At 46.0% G+C, this 21,536-nt stretch overlaps 1 protein-coding gene across 3 annotated transcripts; it reads left to right on the top strand.

Moving 5' to 3' along the window:
- The first annotated feature begins 2,204 nt into the window (after positions 1 to 2,204).
- Positions 2,205 to 21,469, top strand: LOC308677732 (uncharacterized protein). 3 transcript variants are annotated; one of them, XM_081344384.1, is made up of 8 exons: positions 2,205 to 2,383; positions 3,569 to 3,689; positions 3,790 to 3,946; positions 11,123 to 12,708; positions 14,898 to 15,066; positions 16,469 to 16,567; positions 18,104 to 18,193; positions 20,675 to 21,469. In XM_081344384.1, the coding sequence occupies exons 1-8, from the start codon at positions 2,304 to 2,306 to the stop codon at positions 20,818 to 20,820; spliced, it is 2,448 nt and encodes an 815-aa protein (XP_081200510.1). In that variant the 5' UTR covers positions 2,205 to 2,303; the 3' UTR covers positions 20,821 to 21,469. The 3 variants fall into 3 exon arrangements, with proteins under 3 accessions (XP_081200510.1, XP_081200511.1, XP_081200512.1); XM_081344385.1 differs by lacking the exon at positions 18,104 to 18,193; XM_081344386.1 differs by lacking the exon at positions 20,675 to 21,469 and having other exon boundaries at positions 18,017 to 18,116.
- The last annotated feature ends 67 nt before the right edge of the window (positions 21,470 to 21,536 follow it).

Below are 21,536 nucleotides of genomic sequence, written 5' to 3' on the forward strand. Positions count from 1 at the left end.
AACCGCGATACAAAGCTAGAGTGGAAAGACTACATTTCCCGGCATGCTTCGGAAAGCGGGCACGTGGAGAGCTCGGAACTACATCTCCCAACATGCATTGTGAGGAAAAGAACTAACGGGTTGTGGTGAAGGTTTTCTTAATGTTCAGCGTTCTTGCTTTATTTTTTATCCTACCCACGTTTGTTAAGAAACAGTAGTAGAACTGAGTTTAGCCTGGTAATATCTCTTTCCTGTCTCGCTTTGGTTATGGATGAAGGCATTTTCTGCACTATTTTGCCTCATCTCTTTGCTTCCCTTATTGCTTTCAGTGATTTACTGTAATCTTTGGGCTCGTTTAGGAATGTTATTGGCCAACCATGCATTCCTATGAATGGAAATTTGGAGTCATAATCAAGGTAATACAAAGCCAGGCTAGAAGAAAGCTACAAAACAGTTCTCCCATCAAATTCACTTTTGCCCCCAGGCTGGGTAAATTAGCCTCAACAGTTGTGCTGTTGGTCCCCACTCAAAAGGAATTGATGTCCACTTTGTTTGCTGTGTGATCATTTGTTTTACATTTTTGCAGCTCGCCGAATCAAACTAGGCAGGCACCATAAAATTAAGAAAACACTATCATAATGCAGTAATAAATCACATTATTTTTAAAAAACTCACAATGCTAACAAATCAGATAGAAAGTATCAAGTAATTTCTTACTATTTGCCATATGATAACATGATAGAAATAAACATATACAGCCCATGTTACTAAAAGAAAACTTTTAATAACATGGCAGTGGCCTCATAACTGGATATCCAAGTCAGCTATTCAGGCAATCGCCTCTGGCATTGCTTCATGTAGATCTCTAGGGAATCAGAGAACATATGTGGTAGGCAATCTTGCACAATATATTTAATAGTTGGGATATCAGCACCGTGACTGCAACAAAGGGAATCTTTCCATCCCCACTGATACAGGGCAGAGGCACTTCTTCCAGTGTCACATCTAATTCTGACCAATTTCGACCAGAAAAAGCGAGATCAAAACTAACTGGTTTGGTAGAGGGATCACTAATGGTCAGGCCACAACAAGGTATCTTGGACCATTCCTCTCTCTAGGCATTCTCCAGCCGCCCTGAGTCCTTCGGGAGATAGGGCGGCATATAAGTCCCAAAAATAAATAAATAAATAAATAAACTGGGTAAATGTTAACTGTATAGCTGTTTTCCAAGCTGGCCTTTGGGATATCAATCTTGTGATGGGCTGTAAATTGTTCTGGTGAATAGAGTGGGCCTTATTGTTCAGCATCCTTGACCATAGCCAAATGGGAACTTCTTGTCTTCAATGCAGAGTGGTATGATGTTGCTGAGTACTGGTAACCAATGCACAAAAGTGGGATGCAACATGCCAGAGATGATATGCATTGTCTGGGAAAGTTGGACATCAACCATCTGGAGGCGCCATTTTTTGAAGTACTCATCCAGTTTCTGAAAACCTTGAGGGGATTCCTCTGCATCACTGAAGTTGGGGGTTTTTTGGACTGTGAGATTGATATCATCGGCGTAAATAAATTTCGGAGAAACGGTTTCAGGCAGCTCATGGATGTACAAGTTAAAAAGAGGAGGGGATAGCATTGATTCTTGTGGTAGTTCATTATTCAACTTGTCCGCATCCATTGTATTCTGTAAAAACTTGAAATAATCTGTTAATGATAGCATGTTGTCAATCAATGTAATGGTGTTACAAGATATAACTAATTAGTTTGAGGAGCCGTCCTTCTCTCCAGACACTATCATAGGCCCCTGAGAGGTCAAGAAAAACGGACATTTTTCATTTTCCTTTGGAATCCATTCTCCAGATAGGAAATGAACGAAGCACTTGATTGCTGCAATGACGTTTGGGGTAAAATCCAGCTCATTCTACTAGGATTACAGATTCTACTGTGGTTTGTCAAGTAATAAACCACGGAAATAAATGAAAGTTTAGCCAATCGCCTCTTTCTTTTCTTTAACTTCAATTTTTATTTGCAGAACCGATTGCCCAAGGGGGCGAGCTTCGGAAAGACCCAGCAAGCAGGAGGACTCTGCAGCGTTTCCCAAAGGAAAAACTACACTTCCCAAGAAATCTGCAGGTCAGGCCTTCCATCGTCATTGGCTCATAGATGATTTCCCATGAGGCCGTGGGGTAAAGAGCCTCGGTCATGCGCGTTCCGTTTGTTGCCTTTGCCGGCTACGCCTCTTTACGCACGGTTTGGACTACAATTGCTATGAGACGTCGCAGAGGGAAGGGCTACGTTGGCTCGGAGGTGCCATTTGGCGGGAAAGGATGGCAGGAGGCGCTACTGGGCAGCCGCAAAGGATGCGGGATTTTGTCTCCAGGCTTTTCCAGGGAAGCCCTGATCTCAGGTGCGGTTCAGACTCCGCGTGGTCCTTGGGGCAAAGGAAGGGAGGGAACTGAAGCGTGCTTAACCGAGATTGATGGCTCCTTTGCAGAATGCAATACCATTAGAATCGTTTGCCCCTGCAGGCTAGCCCGCAATCCCATCCTTGCCGGCTGAGAATTATGGGTGGTGTAGCGTCCCGTATGGCTGGAGGATGCCGAGTGGCAGAAGCAGAAGTAGTTGGCGATTTTTCAGGTCTTGACTCCATCATCGTGGTTGGTCTAGTTCAGGGGTAGGCAACCTCGGCTCTTTTATGACTCATGGACTTCAACTCCCAGAATTCCTGAGTCAGCTATGGAATTCTGGGAGTTGAAGTCCATGAGTCATAAAAGAGCCGAGGTTGCCTACCCCTGGTCTAGTTAGTAATTAAGGCACCAGGCTAGAAAGCAGGAGACCCTGAGTTCAAATTCTGCCTTAGCCGTGAAAGCCAGCTGGGTGACTGAGCCGGCCACTTTTTCTCTCCCCAACCCACCTCACAGGATTGTTGTTAGTGGGAGGAGGAACTTGTGTTGGATATATTTGCCACCTTGAGCTATTTGTAAAAATAGTAATAAAAGGATACAGATTAAATAAAAATAAACCTTTTGGCAACGAGTGCTGAAGATGAGTATCACCTTAAGCATGATGAAAAATTAAAAACCCACCAGCATGTTGGTAGGAAAAAGACTTAGATTGGAAGATGTTCTCAGCATAATCTCCTGGGGTAAAATTGTGATCCCTGGATGACAACATTGGTTCCAGAATTGTACAGTCCTCAGCATGTAAATTTCCCCGGGGTAATTTACAAAGGGAGAACCAAAGAATTGCATCTCTGAAGAGTAAGCTTAAATAGAAGAGCAGATGCGGGAGATTGTGGCTTAAAAAAATCCAGGACTTTAGAGGACAGATTTGGGTGGGGCCCATATTGTGGCCTATAGATAAGTATTTGGGTGGATATGCCTATAGATAGAAATTTGGGTGAGACCCAGCTTGTGGCCTATAGATATTCAGAACTCCATCTCCCCTTATCCAATATTATGGGCAGCTGGAAAAGTCAATTTCTGGAGGACCACAGATTCCCCATCCTGGTTCTTCTTCATACATACCATATAAACAAATATTGTGTGGTTGCTTAGCAGATACTGTCTGACGTTATCATGGTCTGTTGCAGCATCCTCACTCATGCCATCATTCGAAAGAAGTATCTTGACCATGTTGGGCTGGAAAATCTATCTAAACAGGAGAAGGAGCAGCTAAAACAACTGGTGGAGGAAGAACTGGTGCAGATGAAGGTGCTGATTTTAGGAGAGGAGAAAACATACGTGTTATACCTTGGTAAAGAATGAAATGGATCTATGTGTTTATAACCTTTTTTAATGTTATGCATCACAGGTTGATCAACCCCCAAGCAATGTAGAATTGAGGACTGAAGCCCAGGATTCCTTCAAATCTGGAGACCGCAAGAGACCCCTTCATATCTCTCATAGTTCGGAGGAAGAAATTAAAAACGAACAGGAGCATAAAAAGCAAAAGATTGAAAAGAAGTTAGGTAATTGTATTTTTATGTGATGGTGCTTAGCACCTGCTATCTAGTATACCAAATATTTTCTGAACTGGTAGAAGCCTAAATATAAACTGGGCTTTAAAGTTATTTTCAAATTTTGGTAAATGTTCGTGAAAAGTGGCTTTCCTATCTTTTTCTGCAGCTGTGAAGAAATCTACCGTGATATCTGGTGTAATGAAAAGGTACAGAAAAGATTACAGGCTGCAGGGACTTCCCCATAAGGAAGGACCACCACAGTTTTGAGGCTTTGGCCTCTTACACTGAAGGGAAATGAAGAGAAACACCAGAGATATATGGTATCATGCATGGTGTGGAACATGTAGATTTTTTTTCTCTCTTCACTAGAGCTCAGGTTATCCACTAAAATTCCATCAAGGGGAATCTAGGACTAATAAAAGAACTTTATTGAATGGTTAATTTGCTACTATCAGAGATGGTGACGACTGCCAATTCAGATGATTTTAATGCAGAAATAGATTCATAGAGAACCAGACTATTAGCCTTGGGGATTCTATGATACTTACTGCTTTTTTTTTTAATCCCATTTATATCCCGCCCATCTCCGAAGACTCACGGGGGCTTACAATTTAAAGCACAAATCAATGTGCTTAGCAATAGCCTTCATTCTATGTATGTGCCTGCTTATTAGGGCTTTCGGGGGGCCCCAAGCGGCATTATTACAAAGTCAGCTTATTGCCCCCAACAATCTGGGTCCTCATTTTACCTACGTACCTTGGAAGGATGGAAGGCTGAGTCAACCTTGAGCCTGGTGGGATGCGAACCTGCACTAATTGCAGGCAGCTGGTGTTACTTAAGGAGGCATTAGCCCACTGCTCCACCAAGGCATTACCACCAGTATGCAAAATTCTGGCTGCTGGGTAAGTGGCAATAGACCAGGGCCATCCCATTCCAGCCATACATACTTTTGTAAAGACTTATTGACTACTGTGTGGTGCTAGATTGGGTTATTTATTATTATTTACTCATTGCATTTATAGTCTGTTTCAGCTCTTAACAGCCCAGGTGCCATAAATGGAGACCACCTCTAATTTTATCCCCACAACTAACCCCTGTAAGGTGGGTTGGACTGAGAGAGGATTTGGGTCTGCCCATTATAAAGGCATAATCGGAATCTGCAGTATACTGGCTTTCTGAGTATTCAAAAATAATAGGTCATTTTTGCAATGAAATTGCTGCTTTCTGAAGAGCGCAGTTCAGGGTGAAAGAACTGTATGCTTTAATTTCTTTATGCCATTTATATCTACCCTGGGATTTCCACATCCATCAACAAACTATCTGAAATTTCTTAACTTACCAAGTTTTTTTTTTTAAATCCCATTTATATCCCGCCCTTCTCCGAAGACTCAGGGCAGCTTACAATCTAAGAAGCACAAATCAATGTGCTTAGCAATAGCCTTCATTCTATGTCAGGGGTGTCAAACTCAATTTCATTGAGGGCCGCATCAGCATTGTGGTTGCCCTCGGGGCCGGGTGGGTACGGCCTGGGTGAGCGTGGCCTACTGGGTGGGCGTGGCTAGAGTGTGTATGGCCTACTGGGTGGGCATGGCCAGTTCTACATCGTTCGCATCAAGGGTGCCTATGGGGGCCTGGGCAGGAGTGGGACAGATCTGAGGGTCTCTGGCAGAAGGAGGGTCTCTGGGCCAGGGCCAAGGCAGTGGGGGCCGTTCCCTCACTGTTTCCAGGATGGCTTCGCGGGCCACATGAAACCACTTCGCGGGCCGGATTCGGCCCCCGGGCCTTGTGTTTGACATGTCTGTTCTATGTATATGCCTGCTTATTAGGGCTTTTGGGGGGGGGCAGCGGCATTTTTTTACAAAGTCAGCTTATTGCCCCCAACAATCTGGGTCCTCATTTTACCTACCTTGGAAGGATGGAAGGCTGAGTCAACCTTGAGCCTGGTGGGACTCGAACCTGCACCAATTGCAGGCAGCTGGTGTTAGTTAAGGAGGCATTAGCCCACTGCTCCACCAAGGCTCCTATAGACAATAGCATGGCATTAATGTTCTACACTTAACTAGAATAACCCTCAATTTACTTTTAAAAATCCATTATAAATGGAAGAAAAACAACTCTTTTAGTAAAGCAGCAATTGGTTTTCCATACTTTCCCTGAAAATTGTCCTCCCTACTGAGAGTTGACCTCCTTTGAGGCTCTCTCCATAATAATATTTTGATGATAGATCGTGACAGGTTTATTTTTCTGTGAGAAAGAGCTGATTTATAATTTCTTGGGATTTTTACCAAAAGCATATGTTCTTCAGAAGGCATGCTTAAAAGGACCAGGAAATGAAGAAAAAAAAACAAGCAACTTTCTGTGGATTTGTAGTACATACAATAATTCACCGGGAACTTTAAAACAATGGCTCCATACATATATACATACAACATGTTAAGTTTGCTTAGTAACAACGGTAGTAATATTTAATCTGTGTTTATGACTAAGTGCAGTACATATAAATCAAGATAATAATAGCTGTAAGACTTTTTGTACTACAAAGTAATAAACAATTTAAACAATTCCCACAACTTTAGTATAAACCTAACCGTGAATAATAGGAGGCAAGATTTTTTTCTGGCTTCATAAAGATCCTGTGGGCAAAAAGTGCTGTAAGACTTTTTCAGGCTTCTAGAGATCAGATTCCATACAGAATTGATGGAGTGGAGAGTAACAGCTAAGTGGGGGAAAGCCCTAAAACAGACATGTCAAACTTGCAACGTCATGCCATTGCCAGCAATGGGGTGGGTGCGGCTTCCAGATATATTTATATATATTTATATTTATTAAATTTTTATACCGCCCTTCTCCCGAAGGACTCAGGGCAGTGTACAGGGCAATAAATATTAAAAACGAAGTACAAAAGTTAAAAAACAATTAAATATTATGCCCGATATGAACAGTAATTAAAACCATATTAAAAGCCCAGCCCTTAACCCATCAAACCAGGCCGGATTGCTCAAATAAATAAGTTTTTAGATCCCGCCGGAAGGAGCGAAGGTCGGGGGCCATCCGGAGCTCGACCGGCAAGCGGTTCCACAGGTCTGGCGCGCCCACAGAGAACGCCCTCCCCCTAGGGGCCACCAATCGACATTCTTTGATCGGAGGCACCCTGAGGAGGCCCACTCTGTGGGAGCGCACTGGACGGAGGGAGGTTGACGCCGGCCGCAGGTGTTGCCGTAGGTAATCCGGACCCATGCCATGTAGGGCTTTGTAAGTCATTACCAACACCTTGAATCTCACCCAGAGGACAACCGGCAGCCAATGCAGCTCGCGGAGCAAAGGTGTAGCATGGGAGTATCGGGAGACTCCCAACACAACTCGCGTGTCCAGCCCACGGGCCGGCAGTTTGACAACCCTGTCCTAAAACATCAGGTGATTCTAAAAAAGGAAATACTAATCAATCTTGATTACAGATAATCCTTGACTTACAACCATTCATTTAGTGACCATTTGAAACAGCACTTGAAAAAAGTGAAATTTTTCATAATTAAAACTATTGCAGCATCCCCATGGTCACGTGATCAAAATTCAGACTGTTACTAACTGGCATATATTTATGGCAGTTGCAGTGTCCTGAAGTCATGTGTGATCCCCTGTTGTGATCTTCTGATAAGCAAAGTCAAATGAGGAAGCCAAATTCACCTTTCAACCATTTTGCTAACTTAACAACTGCAGTGATTCACTTAAGAACTGTGGCAAGAGTGGAGCAAAACTCAGTGTCTTGTTTAGCAATAGAAATTCTGGGTTCAACTGTGGCTGTAAGTTGAGGGTTACTTGTACCGTGTTTAGTTAGACACACAAGAATGTGAAATCTATAATAAGGTTTTTCCAAAATAATGGGGGTCCCTGAATACAGATAGTCCTTATAGCCCCGTGGTGGCGAACCTATGGCACGGGTGCCACAGGTGGCACGCAGAGCCCTCTCTGTGGGCCCGCAGGCCATCGCCCCAGTCCTAGGCGTTCAGTTGGGTTTTAGAAAACCTTTTCACTTTAGGCCTCTGCCACCATGTGCAAAAAAAAGGTTCAATCAATCAATTTCAACTTCTCGCGGGGGGGGGGGGAAATCTCGCAAAGTTTATTTATTAATGGGACTTATATCTCGCCCTATCTCCCGGGGGACTCAGGGCGGCTAACAACAACAAAACTTAAAGGTCTCTGTACAGTAAATTAAAATTAAAAATTGGAATTGATGGATTGAATTTTTTAGTCCCACCTAGTCTGCCGTTACCACCGTAGCCACGCCCACCCAATGGGCCACGCCCACCCAGCACCCGATGATACATAAGTGGGGTTTGGGTTGCAGTTCGGGCACTCGGTCTCTAAAAGGTTTGCCATCACTGTTATAGCCATTTGTTCAGCGACCGTGCGAAATTGCAGCACTGTTGAATGAAGGGACAGGACCTGTAGCCAAACTTACGACCGCTGCAGTACCCCCAAAGTCAAAGCAAAATTTGGCAATCCTCTCACCTGACGACTAACTGCAGGATCACTCCACCCTGCCCCCACCCGCCTGTATCTGATCACTACCCATACAAATTTGATTCTACATTTCATAAAAATTTCACAGAAAGCATATGTGTACGTCTTTTAGATTACATGTTTAAAAGTACGACAATATATATATTTTTAAAAAGCCCTCCATAGTTTATAGCTAGTTTCCAGGTAATTGGAATGTTGCCTTTGCTTCGTTTTAACTTTGTTTGGCTTTCTTACAGTTTAACGTGATAGGCAGGTCGTCCTCGGCTTAAACCACAATCGAGCCCAGCATTTCTGTTGCTACGCGAGACATTTGTTAAGTGAGTTTTGCCTCATTTTACGACCTTTCTTGCCCCACACGTGAAGTGAATCGCCGCAGTTGGTAAGATGGTTGTTGGGTTGAATTTGGCTTCCCGTGCTGACTTTGCTCGTCAGAAAGGTCACAAAAGGGGATGATGGGACACTGCAACCGTCATAAACATGAGCCAGTTGTCAAGCGTCTGAATTTTGATCACGTGACTTCGGAGATGCTGCAACGGTTGTATGTGTGAAAAACGGTCGTAAGTCACTTTTTTCAGTGGTGTGACTTCAAACAGTCACTAAGCAAATTGTAAGTTGAGGACTACCTGTATTAATCTAGCCCTTTGCTTATGAGTCGTTGTGCAGTGTAAACCCAGATAGCAGGGTGAATCCGTGAGCGAGTTGAGTATATATGTCCAAAACCCTTCACCTCTGTCCAGGGCAAGCCAGGAAGTGAGGGCAAAGGTGGTTTGCTTTTTTGTTTTGTTCTTTAGGCAGAGTATTTCTGCCTAATCCAGAGAGATGCATGTGAACTAAAGTTTGTCCTGCAACGCTGATCTTCTAAAATCAGGCATGTCAAAACTCACGACGTCACGTGACTTTTTCCCCATGGCCGGCAATGGGGTGGGCGCAGTTTAGGCGTGACACATCCGGCCCACGGGCCGGCAGTTGGACATGCCTGTTCTAAATCAATGCCGTGAGGCTGTGATATAAAACCATCCTCATTTGCATTTTGAATCAATATAGTACCACCCCATTTGCTTCTTTTATCATCTTTCTCCATCTGCTACAAATGAGCCTCTTCTATACAGGCTTCCATTCAGCAAATGTCAGGCTGCATTGAATCCAGAGATGGGCCAACTGTTTTCCTCCAATTATGTTGGACCAACAATCCTGAAAGCCTTGAATTTTGATTATGCTTTCTGGAATTTAAAGAAAATCTGGAGGGGTACAGGTATCCTACCCCTGCTGGCTGAGCATTGCATTCTGGGAGTTCACTTCAATATACACCCAGAACACTTGATTGGGAAGGGCTGGTGACTGGATGTTGGTCAAATCCGCTGCTTTCTTCCGCCCTTCTCATAAATTATTGTCTTTGCTTTTCTGTTATCCCTGTTGCTATTCTTGCATTGATTCCATCGTACTCTTTTTTTTAACCTGCTGGCTTTTCCATTTCCTCTTTGTTCTTAGAAGTTTTTTGTACGTGCTTTGCAATTTTAGAAGTGAAACAGAAATGGTGAAAATAATGAAAAGTAGGCTACAGTGGTTATGGGTAGGTAAATAAGTGACCAATCATAATGATAGGAAAGCAGCATTGTATAGGCTATGTGTTTACTTTGGAGCTGAGCTTCTGAAATTGAAAATCTTTGCCTGCCTGCCTAATAACAATTGGATTATTTGCCACAAGTAACCCAACAAATTCATAAGGATGTGCAACTTTTTTTCAGCCTTAGCTGGAATTCCAAAGAATGAACCCCAGAAGTGGGCAAACCTAGGATTAAAAAAAAGGGGGGGATATTTTGTTATATTATTTATTGGTATCCTGCCTTTATTATCTTTACAATTAACTCAGAACATATTAATAAACCTTCCTCTTCCTAGTTTCCCCACAATAACAGGTGCATTGGGCTGAGATAGAGTGATTGGCCCAGAGTCACCCAGCTTTTATGGTTAAGGTGGGACTAGAACTCTCAGTCTTCTGGCGATTGGCCCAAAGACACCCAACCGGCTTTCATGGCCAACTCAGGACTTGAACTCATGGTCTCTGCTTTCTACTCTACTGCCTTAACCACTAGACCAGGGGTGGGGAACAAAGGCCCCTTTTATGACTTGTGGACGTCAACTCCCAGAATTCCTGAGCCCTGGGAGTTGAAGTCCACGAATCATAAAGAGGCCATAGTTCCCCACCTCTACACTAGGCCAAACTAGTGCTCAACATTGAGACAATTGAGGGGGAAAAGAATTTATTCCCCATGTTCTCAATATCCCTTTCTGTCACATTAAAATGGCAACTTTGGGTGCTCTCCAGATGGCGGCGTCCAAGGCTTTGGGATCTCTTGGGAGATTCAGGACTTCAGGTTGGGCTCTCCTACTTTAGAGTTGTTATGTATTACTGTTATGTATTAATGTGTGGTTAATGGTTATGTAAAGAGTTATGAGGTAAAACCAATCGGGAACAAATGGCAGCTTTTGACAGCTGTCAAAAGCTGCCGACGGCCGTGCGCAGGCGCAACCGCCGGTTCCTCACGAATAAAGTTGTTATCTTGAGCCAGCTGTCTCGAATAATCCTTGCCAGGTATACAGCAAGAGTAACAGTTGCCCTTCCCCAACCTGATTTCTGTTTGTCACTTTCATTTTGTCTCTCAGGAATCAGTTCTGATGAAAAGGATTCTGGGATTGATTCCAAGAAGAGGCCATGCCACGGGAGTCCAAAACTTCTCAGGAACTTCTCGGATTCTTCCGACCAAGAAGACTCCGGAGCTGGAGACCACAGTGCTCAGTCTGAAAGCGATGTGGAAACTACAAAGAGCAAAAGAAAGCCATCCCTTCAAGAGGCAAGAGCGGAGAGAGGACGAGGCAGCAAATCACCCAAGGGCCAGGAGAACAGGGGCTCGCAGAAAAGGGTGGTGAGTGAATCTGAGGAGGCCTCCGACACGGGACAGAGCGACCTGGAAGAAGAGGTCGAAGGACCCAGGAAGGTCACAAAAGGGAACAGCTTGAAGCAAAGAGACATCCAGAAAAAGGCGGACAGGGGGTCTAAAGCTACTGACCCCAAAGGCAAAGCAAAAAATAGGACGATGAGTAAGCAAAGGGAGGAAAAGAGCCAATCAGAGGGAGGAAGTGATCTCTCTGAGGTAGAAGAGATCTCTGAAAAGAAAAGAGAATGGAGCGAATGGGAGAGCGAAGAGAAGAAGTCGTTTAGTACTAACAAAGCCCAGGGGAGGATAGGGCTGGGAACCCAGAGGGGTTCGAAGGGGGACGAGAGTGAGGATGCCTCAGGAAGTGATTCCGATAAAAAAGGCGAGTTGCAGAAGAAGATGGCAGGCAGCCAATGCAGAAGGAAGAGTAGAGTTATAGAGGATTCCGGAAGCAATTCTGAGGATTCTGCAGGTCAAAGTCTAGTGAGGAAGGTAGGAGCAAAGAGGGCCAGGGGAGAAAGAGGGAGCCAGCATCCCTCCAAACCCAAGAGGCAGCCTAAAGAGAGAGCGGGGTGCAAGAAGATGCAGAGGGAAGACTCGAGCAGGAAGAAACCGGAGGAAGAGATGAAGACGACGCAAAGGATTCAGGAGTTCACAAGTGAGGAATCTGAAAGCGGGTCGGAGGAGCATAAGAGCTCAGAAGAGGAGAAGAAGCGGGTGCAGGAGCCCACCAGCAGTGCAGGGGAATCACAAAGCCAGACGAACCAAGGCCAGCCTAGCAAGGGGGCTCTAATAAGTCACTCGTCAGAAAGTGAGTCAGACAAAAGCAAGGATGGAGATCTGAGGGGGACGCGGAAAAAGGAGAGCGACCACATCTCTGGGTGTGACTCGAGTCAAGGGGAGGAGAAGCTGAAGAAGAGAGGAACTCCAAGCGAGACCAGCCAAGGCCAGCCTAGGAAGGCGGCTCTGATAAGTCACTCGTCAGAAAGTGAGTCAGACGGAAGCAAGGATGGAGATCCGAGGGGGACGTGGAAAAAGGAGAGCAACCACGTCTCTGGGTGTGACTCGAGTCAAGGGGAGGAGAAGCTGAAGAAGAGAGGAGCGCCAAAGTCACAGAAAAAGAGCATCGGTAAAAAAACCACCGTGCTTGGTTCTGAGGATTCAGGAAGTGAGTCTGGGGGAAAGACAAAAATCCAAAGCCAGCAGCAGAGAAGAACGAAAAAGCTCAAAAGGAGGAGTGCTGCCAAGGAGAAAGAGGGGGAAGAATCCAGCTCAGAAGAGGATGAGCCCACCTCTTCTCACCATCTTGGAAAGGTAAGGGACATCCGCACAGGGGCTTCAGAAAGGTGTGTGTTTTCTTACAGGTAGTCCGTGACTTAACAGCTGTTCACCTAGTGACCATTTGAAATTACAGCGGCACTGAAAAAAGTGACTTATGACCAATCCTCACACTTATAACCGTCGCAGCACACACACCCCTACAGTCGTGTGAACAAAATTGGAGCACTTGGCAACCAGCATGTATTTACCATTTTGGCAACGTCCTGAGGTCATCTGATTGCCGTTTGCAACCTTCCGAGGGGATTTTTGACAAGCAAGGTCAGGGATCCTCAAACCTGGCCACTTGTAAGACTTGTGGACTTCAACTCCCAGAATTCCCCAGCCAGGTACTCTACTGGGGAATTCTGGGAGTTGGAGTCCACAAGTCTTAAAAGTGGCCAAGTTTGAGGACCCCTGAGCAAGGTCAATGGGAGAAGCCGCAGTCACTTAATGCGTGTAATTCACAAAAGGATGCAAAATAGGGCACAATTCAGTTAACAACTGAATTGGAATGCAATGGAAATTCTGGATCCGATTGTGGTTTTAAGTCAAGGATTATCTATACAGGTAGTCTTCTACTTACAGCTGTTCCTTTAGTGACCAAAGTCGATGACTTACAGCCATTTTTCATACTTGGGATCGTTGCAGCATCCCCGCGGTCACATTACCACAATACAGATGCTTGGCAACTGGCTCATACCTACGGCCGTTGCTGCGTCCCAAGGTCATGTGATCCCTCTTTTGTCACCTGACAAGCCAAGTCCATGGGGAAACCAGATCCACTTAACAACTGCAGGGACTCACTTAACAGCCGTGGCAAGCAAAGGTAAAATGGGGGAAACTCCCTTAACAAATGTCTCGGCCACAGAAATGTTAGGGTCAATTTGTGTTCATAAGTCGAGGGCTAGCTTCACCGCAAGGCTTGTGGTGGCACAACTTTGTATTGTGTAGCAATTCCACACATTTCAGACAACACAGTCCACATCTTTGATGAGGTTTCTCACCAGTATCCCATTCTTTGCTCTTCAAGCCATTCACCCACATTCTGATAGCCACTTAGCCAAATTACGCAAACTGGTCCTTATTCCTGGGACGGAGGGGGTGGGGGGAATTCTCATACCAAATTTGGCACAGCCCTCCTCAACCTGGGCCCTGTCAAATGTATCAGGTCTCCAGTTCCAGAATTCTAAGGAAGTTTGCTGAATGGCTGCTTTCTGGTAGGAAATTTTGGGAAATGCAGTCACAGCACATTCACAGGCTTCCCCACTGACTTTGCTTGTCGGAAGATCATAAAAGGTGATCACGTGACCCCGGGACACTGCAACTGTCATAAATACATGCCAGTTGCCAAGCACCTGAGTTTTTTTTATCTATATATAAAGGTTTTTTTTAAAAAAAACAAAATTCAATAATAATTATTGGAACAAAAACGTGTTGTCTGAGAATCTTATTCACTAATACAAATTAAATTCCTAATCCCTAAATCATTTCTCTAACCATTGATAAAATAGGTCCCAAGTTTGAAAATATCCTGTTTCTTCTTTTTCTTTCAACCTTAAAGTAAGTCTGTCCATTTCCGCACAGTCTAATATTTTTTTAATCATTTCTTCTTTTGGTGGTATTTCTTCGTTCTTCCAATTTGTGCAAATATAATTCTGTTATCACGTGTAGAATCAAATATGTACTCTGCTTATCAAGTTTTTCTGGCGTTATACCTAGTAAAAAAAATATTCAGGTTTATAGTCTATGTGTTTCTCTTAACATTTTTTCTAACCAAGTGTGGATTATTGTCCAATAGCAAGCCAAGCACCCGAATTTTGATCACGTGACCATAGGGATGTGCAATGGTCACAAGTGTGAAATATGGTTATAAGTCACTTTTTTCAGGACCTTTGTAATGTCAGTCACAATACGAATCGTTGTAAGTCAAGGACTACCTGTACAGCAGTGTTTCACAACCTTGGCAATTTTAAAATGGGTGGACCCGCTCCTAGAATTCCCCAACAAGCATGGCTGGCTGAGGAATTCTGGGAGTTGAAGTCCATCCATCTTAAAGCTGCCAAGGTTGCGAAACACTTCAGTACTGATTTAAAAAATAAAGGTTGCCTTTCTCTGATCTGTTCATGATTGTTCACGGAAAGCTTAGTGTGAGCTGTATTGCTAACCCATCTCATCTGCTGTAGGATAAGCATTCTGGAAAGAATGAGGAACATCCCTCCATCCAGCGACTAAAACGCTACATTCGCGAATGTGGTGTGTGGCGGAATTACAAAAAGCTCCTGGGAGGTTGCCGCTCTCGCAAAGCTCAGATAGAGGTTCTCAAAGAAGAGCTGGAAAGTCTCGGCATAAAAGGTCAGTGGCAGGTGATGTAAGGCGTAGCCAGGCCCCAGGTTAGAAACTGGGAGACGATGAGTTCTAGTCCCGCCTGGGGCATGAAAGCCAACTGGGTGACTTTGCACCAATCACCAGGATGCAATAGGTTTTAGTCCTGCCTTAGGGATAAAAGCCAGTTGGGTGACTTTGGGCCAATCACTGAGAGACAATGGGTTCTAGTCCCGCCTGGGGCATGAAAGCCAGCTGGGTGACTTTGCACCAATCACCAGGATGCAATAGGTTTTAGTCCTGCCTTAGGGATAAAAGCCAGTTGGGTGACTTTGGGCCAATCACTGAGAGACAATGGGTTCTAGTCCCGCCTGGGGCATGAAAGCCAGCTGGGTGACTTTGCACCAATCACCAGGATGCAATAGGTTTTAGTCCTGCCTTAGGGATAAAAGCCAGTTGGGTGACTTTGGGCCAATCACTGAGAGACAATGGGTTCTAGTCCCGCCTGGGGCATGAAAGCCAACTGGGTGACTTTGCACCAATCACCAGGACGCAATGGGTTCTAGTCCTGCCTTAGGGATAAAAGCCAGTTGGTTGACTTTGGGCCAATCACCAGAAGACGTGAGTTCTAGTCCTGCGTTAGGCCTGAAAGCCGACTGGGTGACTTTGGGCCAATCACCAGGAGGCAATGGGTTCTAGTCCCACCTTAGGCATGACTTTGAGCCAGTCACAGACTCCCAGCCAACTCACCTCCCACGGTTGTGGTGGGGAGAAATACAACAGGAGGATGAAGGAGTTTTAGCTATTTTTGCTGCCTTGCACTGCTTATCAAAATAATCAAGGTGGGAGAGAGAGTGACTGGCCTAAGGTCACCCAGCTGGCTTTCATGCCTAAGGCGGGTCTTGAACTCACAGTCTCCCGCTTTCTAGCCCAGTGCCTCAACCACTAGACCAAACTGGCTCTATAATTTGTGTGTACGCGTGTGTCTGCATGCACGCCTTTGAGTCAGTGTTGACTCCTGGTGACTTCGGAAGTGGCTTGCCATTGCCTCCTTCCTAGAGCTGAGAGAGAATGACTGGCGCAAGGTAGCCCGGTTGGCTCTGTGCCTAAGGTGGGATTAGAACTCACAGCCTCCCAGTGTCTATTTTTTTTAATTCCTAGCCTCATATCTGCTACGCGAGATAGAGTTTCCCCTTTTATCGGGAGAGGGGATGTTTGTGACTGGGCCATTTTGTAACCTCCTTTTCTTAGTGCTCCGTGACAGTGAACAACTATTGCATTTTTGCCTACTTAGCAGCCTTTAAAACTCTTGGACTTCTGTTAGCAGCTCTCCTGTTTCTTTGGGCTTTCAATTTTGGGTCCCAGAATGGCAGCCATTTCAGAATATTGCATGTCCACGATTGTCTCTTTATTTTCTGTTTTCTTTCCTCAGGAACTCCATCTCTAGCCAAGTGCAAAGCAGTAAAGCAGAAGCGGGAAGAAGCAGCCGAAGTGGCTTCTCTTGATATCAAAAATATTATTGCTACAGAAGGTAAAGTGGCTGTGGAGGGGAGGAGCTGGCTAATCTAAAAATCCAGGTGCTTCATTAGGATGCTGGAAACTTTCAGGAACCAACTTTGGGAAGACCCCTTGCACAAGATGGCAGCCCAGAAAATGGTGACCAGTACAATTCCATTCACAATCTAAATACCGTATTTTCCGGCGTATAAGACGACCCGGCGTATAAGACGACCCCCTATTTTTAAGAAGTTTTTCAAGGTTTTTTGTCTTATACGCCGGAAAATACTTACATGCCCTGCCCTCCCTGTCCGTCGCAGAGGAGGCGAAGGCCCGACTGGCCCCGCCGGCCCTCCCACTGCTCCCGCGCTTCTGCTCGCCCCCGAGACGCAGCGTTTCCCGGGCGGCAGGCAGCGCCGGAGGGCAGCCGCCACCCGCCACGGCCGGCGCCCTTCCTGCTTTCCCCCCCCCAGGCCTTGAACTTCTCCCATTCGGCGCAGGGCGGGGCAGCTCCGCCCGCAGCCTCTTTTTCATGTCCCGCTTCCCTCTCACCGTCGGCCGAGGCGCGCTCGGCCCGGGCTCCCGGTCCCTCTTCCCGACCGGCTTCCCGCCCTGCCCCATGAGGAGCTGGACTGGGCGTGCAGCCTCTTGGTGTGGCTGCTTTTCCTGGGCAGCCTGGCGGTGCGGCTCCTGCGCTCGGACCTGTTGCTGAGCCGGCTGCTGCTGCGCGTGGGGCTGCTGCCCCTCAGCGCCGCGCTCACGGCGGCTGCCTGCTGGCTCGTCTCGGCCAGCACCGCCCGGCGGAAGCGCAGCGTCAGACGGGAGCAGGACTTCCCTGCTGTCTCCCGTCCGACGCTCTTAGGGAAGAGCAAGCCGGCTCTTCCCTCTTGAGGCAGCAGCAGCTGCCTCAAGAGCGAAGAGCGTCGGACGGGAGTCGGCAGGGCAGTCCTGCACACGCGCAAACTCCCCAGCTGCTAAGGAGCAGCCGGGGAGTGCGCGCGTGCGCAGGACTGCCCTGCCGGCTCCCGTCCGACGCGAGGGAAGAGCGAGCCGGCAGGGAAGTCCTGCAAACGCACATGCACGCAGGACTTCCCTGCTGGCTCCCGTCCGACGCTCTTAGGGAAGAGCGAGCCGGCTCTTCCCTCTTGAGGCAGCAGCTGCCTCAAGAGCGAAGAGCGTCGGACGGGAGTCAGCAGGGCAGTCCTGCACACGCGCGAACTCCCCAGCTGCTAAGGAGCAGCCGGGGAGTGTGCGCGTGCGCAGGACTGCCCTGCCGGCTCCCGCCAGACGCCACCCACTGATTTTCCGGCGTATAAGGCGACTGGGCGTATAAGACAACCCCCCAACTTTTGAGAAGATTTTCAGGGGTTCAAAAGTCGTCTTATACGCCGGAAAATACGGTACACTGATTGGGTTCCTGTTTTTATGCAGAGATCAAGGCGCTTGTTTGGTTCTTATTTTTTCCAATTTCTTAACTCCAAAGGTGCAGATCATCCCGTTTTTGCATAATTATGCTGATGTTTTGGGGACTGTTTCTAAAAGGTCCCCTTTTATTAAACCTTTCTCAAAGGAATGACTGTAAGAAGAGTGCAGAGAAGAGCAACAAAGATGATTAGGGGACTGGAGGCTAAAACATATAAGGAACGGTTGCTGGAATTGGGTATGTTTAGTTTCATAAAGAGAAGGACGAGGGGGGACATGATAGCAGTCTTCCAATATCTGAGGAGCTGCCACAGAGAAGAGGGAGTCAACCTATTCTCCAAAGCACCTGAAGGCAGGACAAGAAGTAACGTAAGGAAACTAATGAAAGAGAGAAGCAGCCTAGAACTAAGGAGAAATTTCCTAACCAGAACAATTAATCAGTGGAATGAATAGCCTCAGAAGTTGTGAAATTGGAGAGGAAATCAAAAGAGCATAAGAGGTTTTAAGGGTGTTTTTTAGAGGGAACTATGTACAGGTAGTCCTCAATTTATGGCCACAATTGGGGACCAGCGCTTCCATTGCTAAGCAAGCTGATTGTTAGTGAGTTGCACCTGATTTTACAAGCTTTTTTGCCTCAGTTGTTGAGCGAATCATTGCAGTTGTTAAGTGAATCACATTGCTAAGCGAATCAGGCTTCTGCTCATTGATTTTGTCAGAAGCCAGCCAGGAAGGTCGCAAATGGTAATCACATGACCCTGAGATGCTGCAATTGTGGGGATGCTGCAGTGTTCATAAGTGCAAAGACCAGTCGTGAGTCACTTCTTTCAGTGCTGTTGTAACTTTGAACATTCACTAAATGAATAGTTTAAAGTCAAGGACTATCTACTGTGTGTGATGGAAAAAGAGGGTCAAGACGGAAGAGGACTGGAGGGTGTAAGTCAGGGGTAGGCAACCTTGGCTCTTTTAGGACTCATAGACTTCATCTCCCAGAATTCCTGAGCCAGCATGGCTCAGCTTGGAAACTTCCCTTTCCCTTCAGCATGGCTGGCTCAGGAATTCTGGGAGTTGAAGTCCACGAGTCCTAAAAGAGCCAAGGTTGCCTACCCCTGGTATAAGTGAAATAAGGTAAAGCACTAAGGTAAACAATAGAGAAGAACACATTGGTGCCACTCCCATTTGCTGACTAAAGGGCTGACTGGACTGACCGTTGACTTTTTCTTGAACACCAATGATACCGCAGCATCTCCCACTATCAGTAGTTCTTGGCTTACAACCACTCGTTTAGTGACCAGTCGAAGTCCCAATGGCACTAAAAAAAGTGACTTATGACTATTTTTCACACTTACGACCGTTGTGCCACCCCTGTGGACATGTGAACAAAATTCAGACGTTGGCAACCGGAAATTAATTAATTAATTTTTGACGGTTGCAGCGTCCCACGGGGTCATGTGATCACTTTTGTGACTTTTAGACAAAACCAAGTCCACGGGGGAGCCGGATTCCCTTAATGACCACGTTACTGCAGCAATTTCACTTAAGCCACTGTGGCAGGAAAGGTCGCAAAATGGAGCAAAACTCACCGAACAGCTGTCTCATTCCCAGAACATTTTGGGTTCCGTTGTGGTCATAACTCGAGGACGACGTGTCAGAAAGCAGCAGACAAGCTTAAAAGGGAGACGGCCTGCAGCTTTCTTCCTCTGGGACCTTGTTACCGCCCCTCAGGATCCAGGCCACCATCTCACTGGGAGGAGGGCTGATCCTGCCTGGGTCGACGTTGAATTGAGGCCCTTCACACTGGGAGAGTGTGAGAGACTGTAGCCCAGATGCCCAGGAGGGAGTGCAAAAGATGGAACAAAAGACAGGGGAGTTTATTATATAGTTGGGGGGAGGGGAAAGAGGGTGAAGACAACTGCTCCCTAATAGTTCCCAGAGTATGGATAGTCCTGGACTTGTGCCCCAAATTTCCGTTATTCAGGCATTCAGTGAGTTGTGCCTGATTTTACAAACTTCTTTTCCCATGGTGGTAAAGTTAAAGTGAATCGTGAATTGTGCGATCTTTTAAGTGAATCTGGCCTCTCCCCCTCTTTCACTTTGCTTGTTGGAAGCTGGCTGGGAATGGTGAACACAAGACCCTGGGGGCCGTGCAAATACACGCCGGTTGCCACGTGCCCGAATGTTGATTACGTGACCCGTGGGGATGCTGCAACGGCTGCAAGTGTGAAAACTGGTCCGAAGTCACTTTCTACGGTGCCCGTAGTAACTTTACAACGGTCACTAAATAAATGGCTGTAAATTGACCATTGCCTGTATATGCTTCATGGGGCTGATAGCCTGTTTTAGTTAGGCAAGATTCCTCTCTGGAAGTGAGGAACAATAAAGGAAGCTGCTTAGAAGAACCTCGATCTGTCTTTCGAGGCCTTTAAGGCCTGGCGGAGAGCGAGTGAGTCTAATCCAGAGATGCCCACCAGACTCCATGCAACAGAGCAGGGGTCTTCAGGCACCAGGCTGTGGCACGCTAGAAACCTGGCCGGGCAAACAAACATAGCCCCATCTGTGGGATGCAGGCAGCACACAAAACCACACACACACCCCAGATTCTCAGAAAAACCTCTCTTCACGGAAGCAGCCCCTGGTGCCCAAAAGGTTGGGGGACCGCTGCAATAGAGGTGCCGGCCCAAGCGCATCTGGAAAACTTTCCCCTTCTCTTCTCTCCATGCAGGCCGTCCAAAGCGTCGTAACGTCTGGAGCCTTTACAATAAGCCCCAAGACTCGCCCAGTTCTCCGGAGGAGCCAACCGTTCGCCGTCACACCACAGACTGGTCCCAGCTTCGAGGAGTAATCAGTTCAGACGGGGAAAGCAGTTGACTCTGTGGTGGAAGAGAGGCTGGCATACATTGATTACACTGATCTTTTGGGATAAGGGGCTTAACTCATCCAACAGCCATGAGGGAACCTCTTTTATGCTTAATCTTTTTCCCCTTCTGCTCAGAATGCAAAGAAAATAAATTCCTGGTACGTTATCCTTATTTTTTAAAAATTATTATTATTGCACTTTCCCTGGGCAAAGGAAGAACAGAAGTACCTCAGCTGAAAGCAAATTTTCTGAGGATGGACACAGAAAGAAATCCGTTGTTTTTTTTTTCTTTAATATCCCCAAGTTTTGTCATTGTTAGCATTGCCTCATTTTTGAACTATCTACATTGTGATCTCTTCCCTCAAGCGTAGATGTTCCTCAGCAGGCATGTCGAAAGCTATGGTATGAATTGGGACTTGTTTTATTTTCATTCCATGTAAAAATGGAGAGTATTATTTCCTTATATACATTTATGAGGCATTCCTCCCGTTTCGGGGTGGGGAATTTTGTGAAGATGAACTCTTGTTCTGCGTTAGATTTTGTGTGCTTATTATGCGATCTATGAGTCAGTATCTCTACATGTCACATTTTTTGAGATTTTATGAAAACAATATATATATATATATATATTTGTTAAATAAAATATGTTTTGGACTTTAACTGAAGAGAATTGATCTTTTCACCAACACCCTTCTGCATATGCTAACTTCAAGGGGTTGTTATTTTT

Source organism: Vipera berus (assembly GCF_964194415.1).
Source record: "Vipera berus genome assembly, chromosome: Z".
In the NCBI taxonomy this organism is placed as follows: Eukaryota; Metazoa; Chordata; class Lepidosauria; order Squamata; family Viperidae; genus Vipera; species Vipera berus.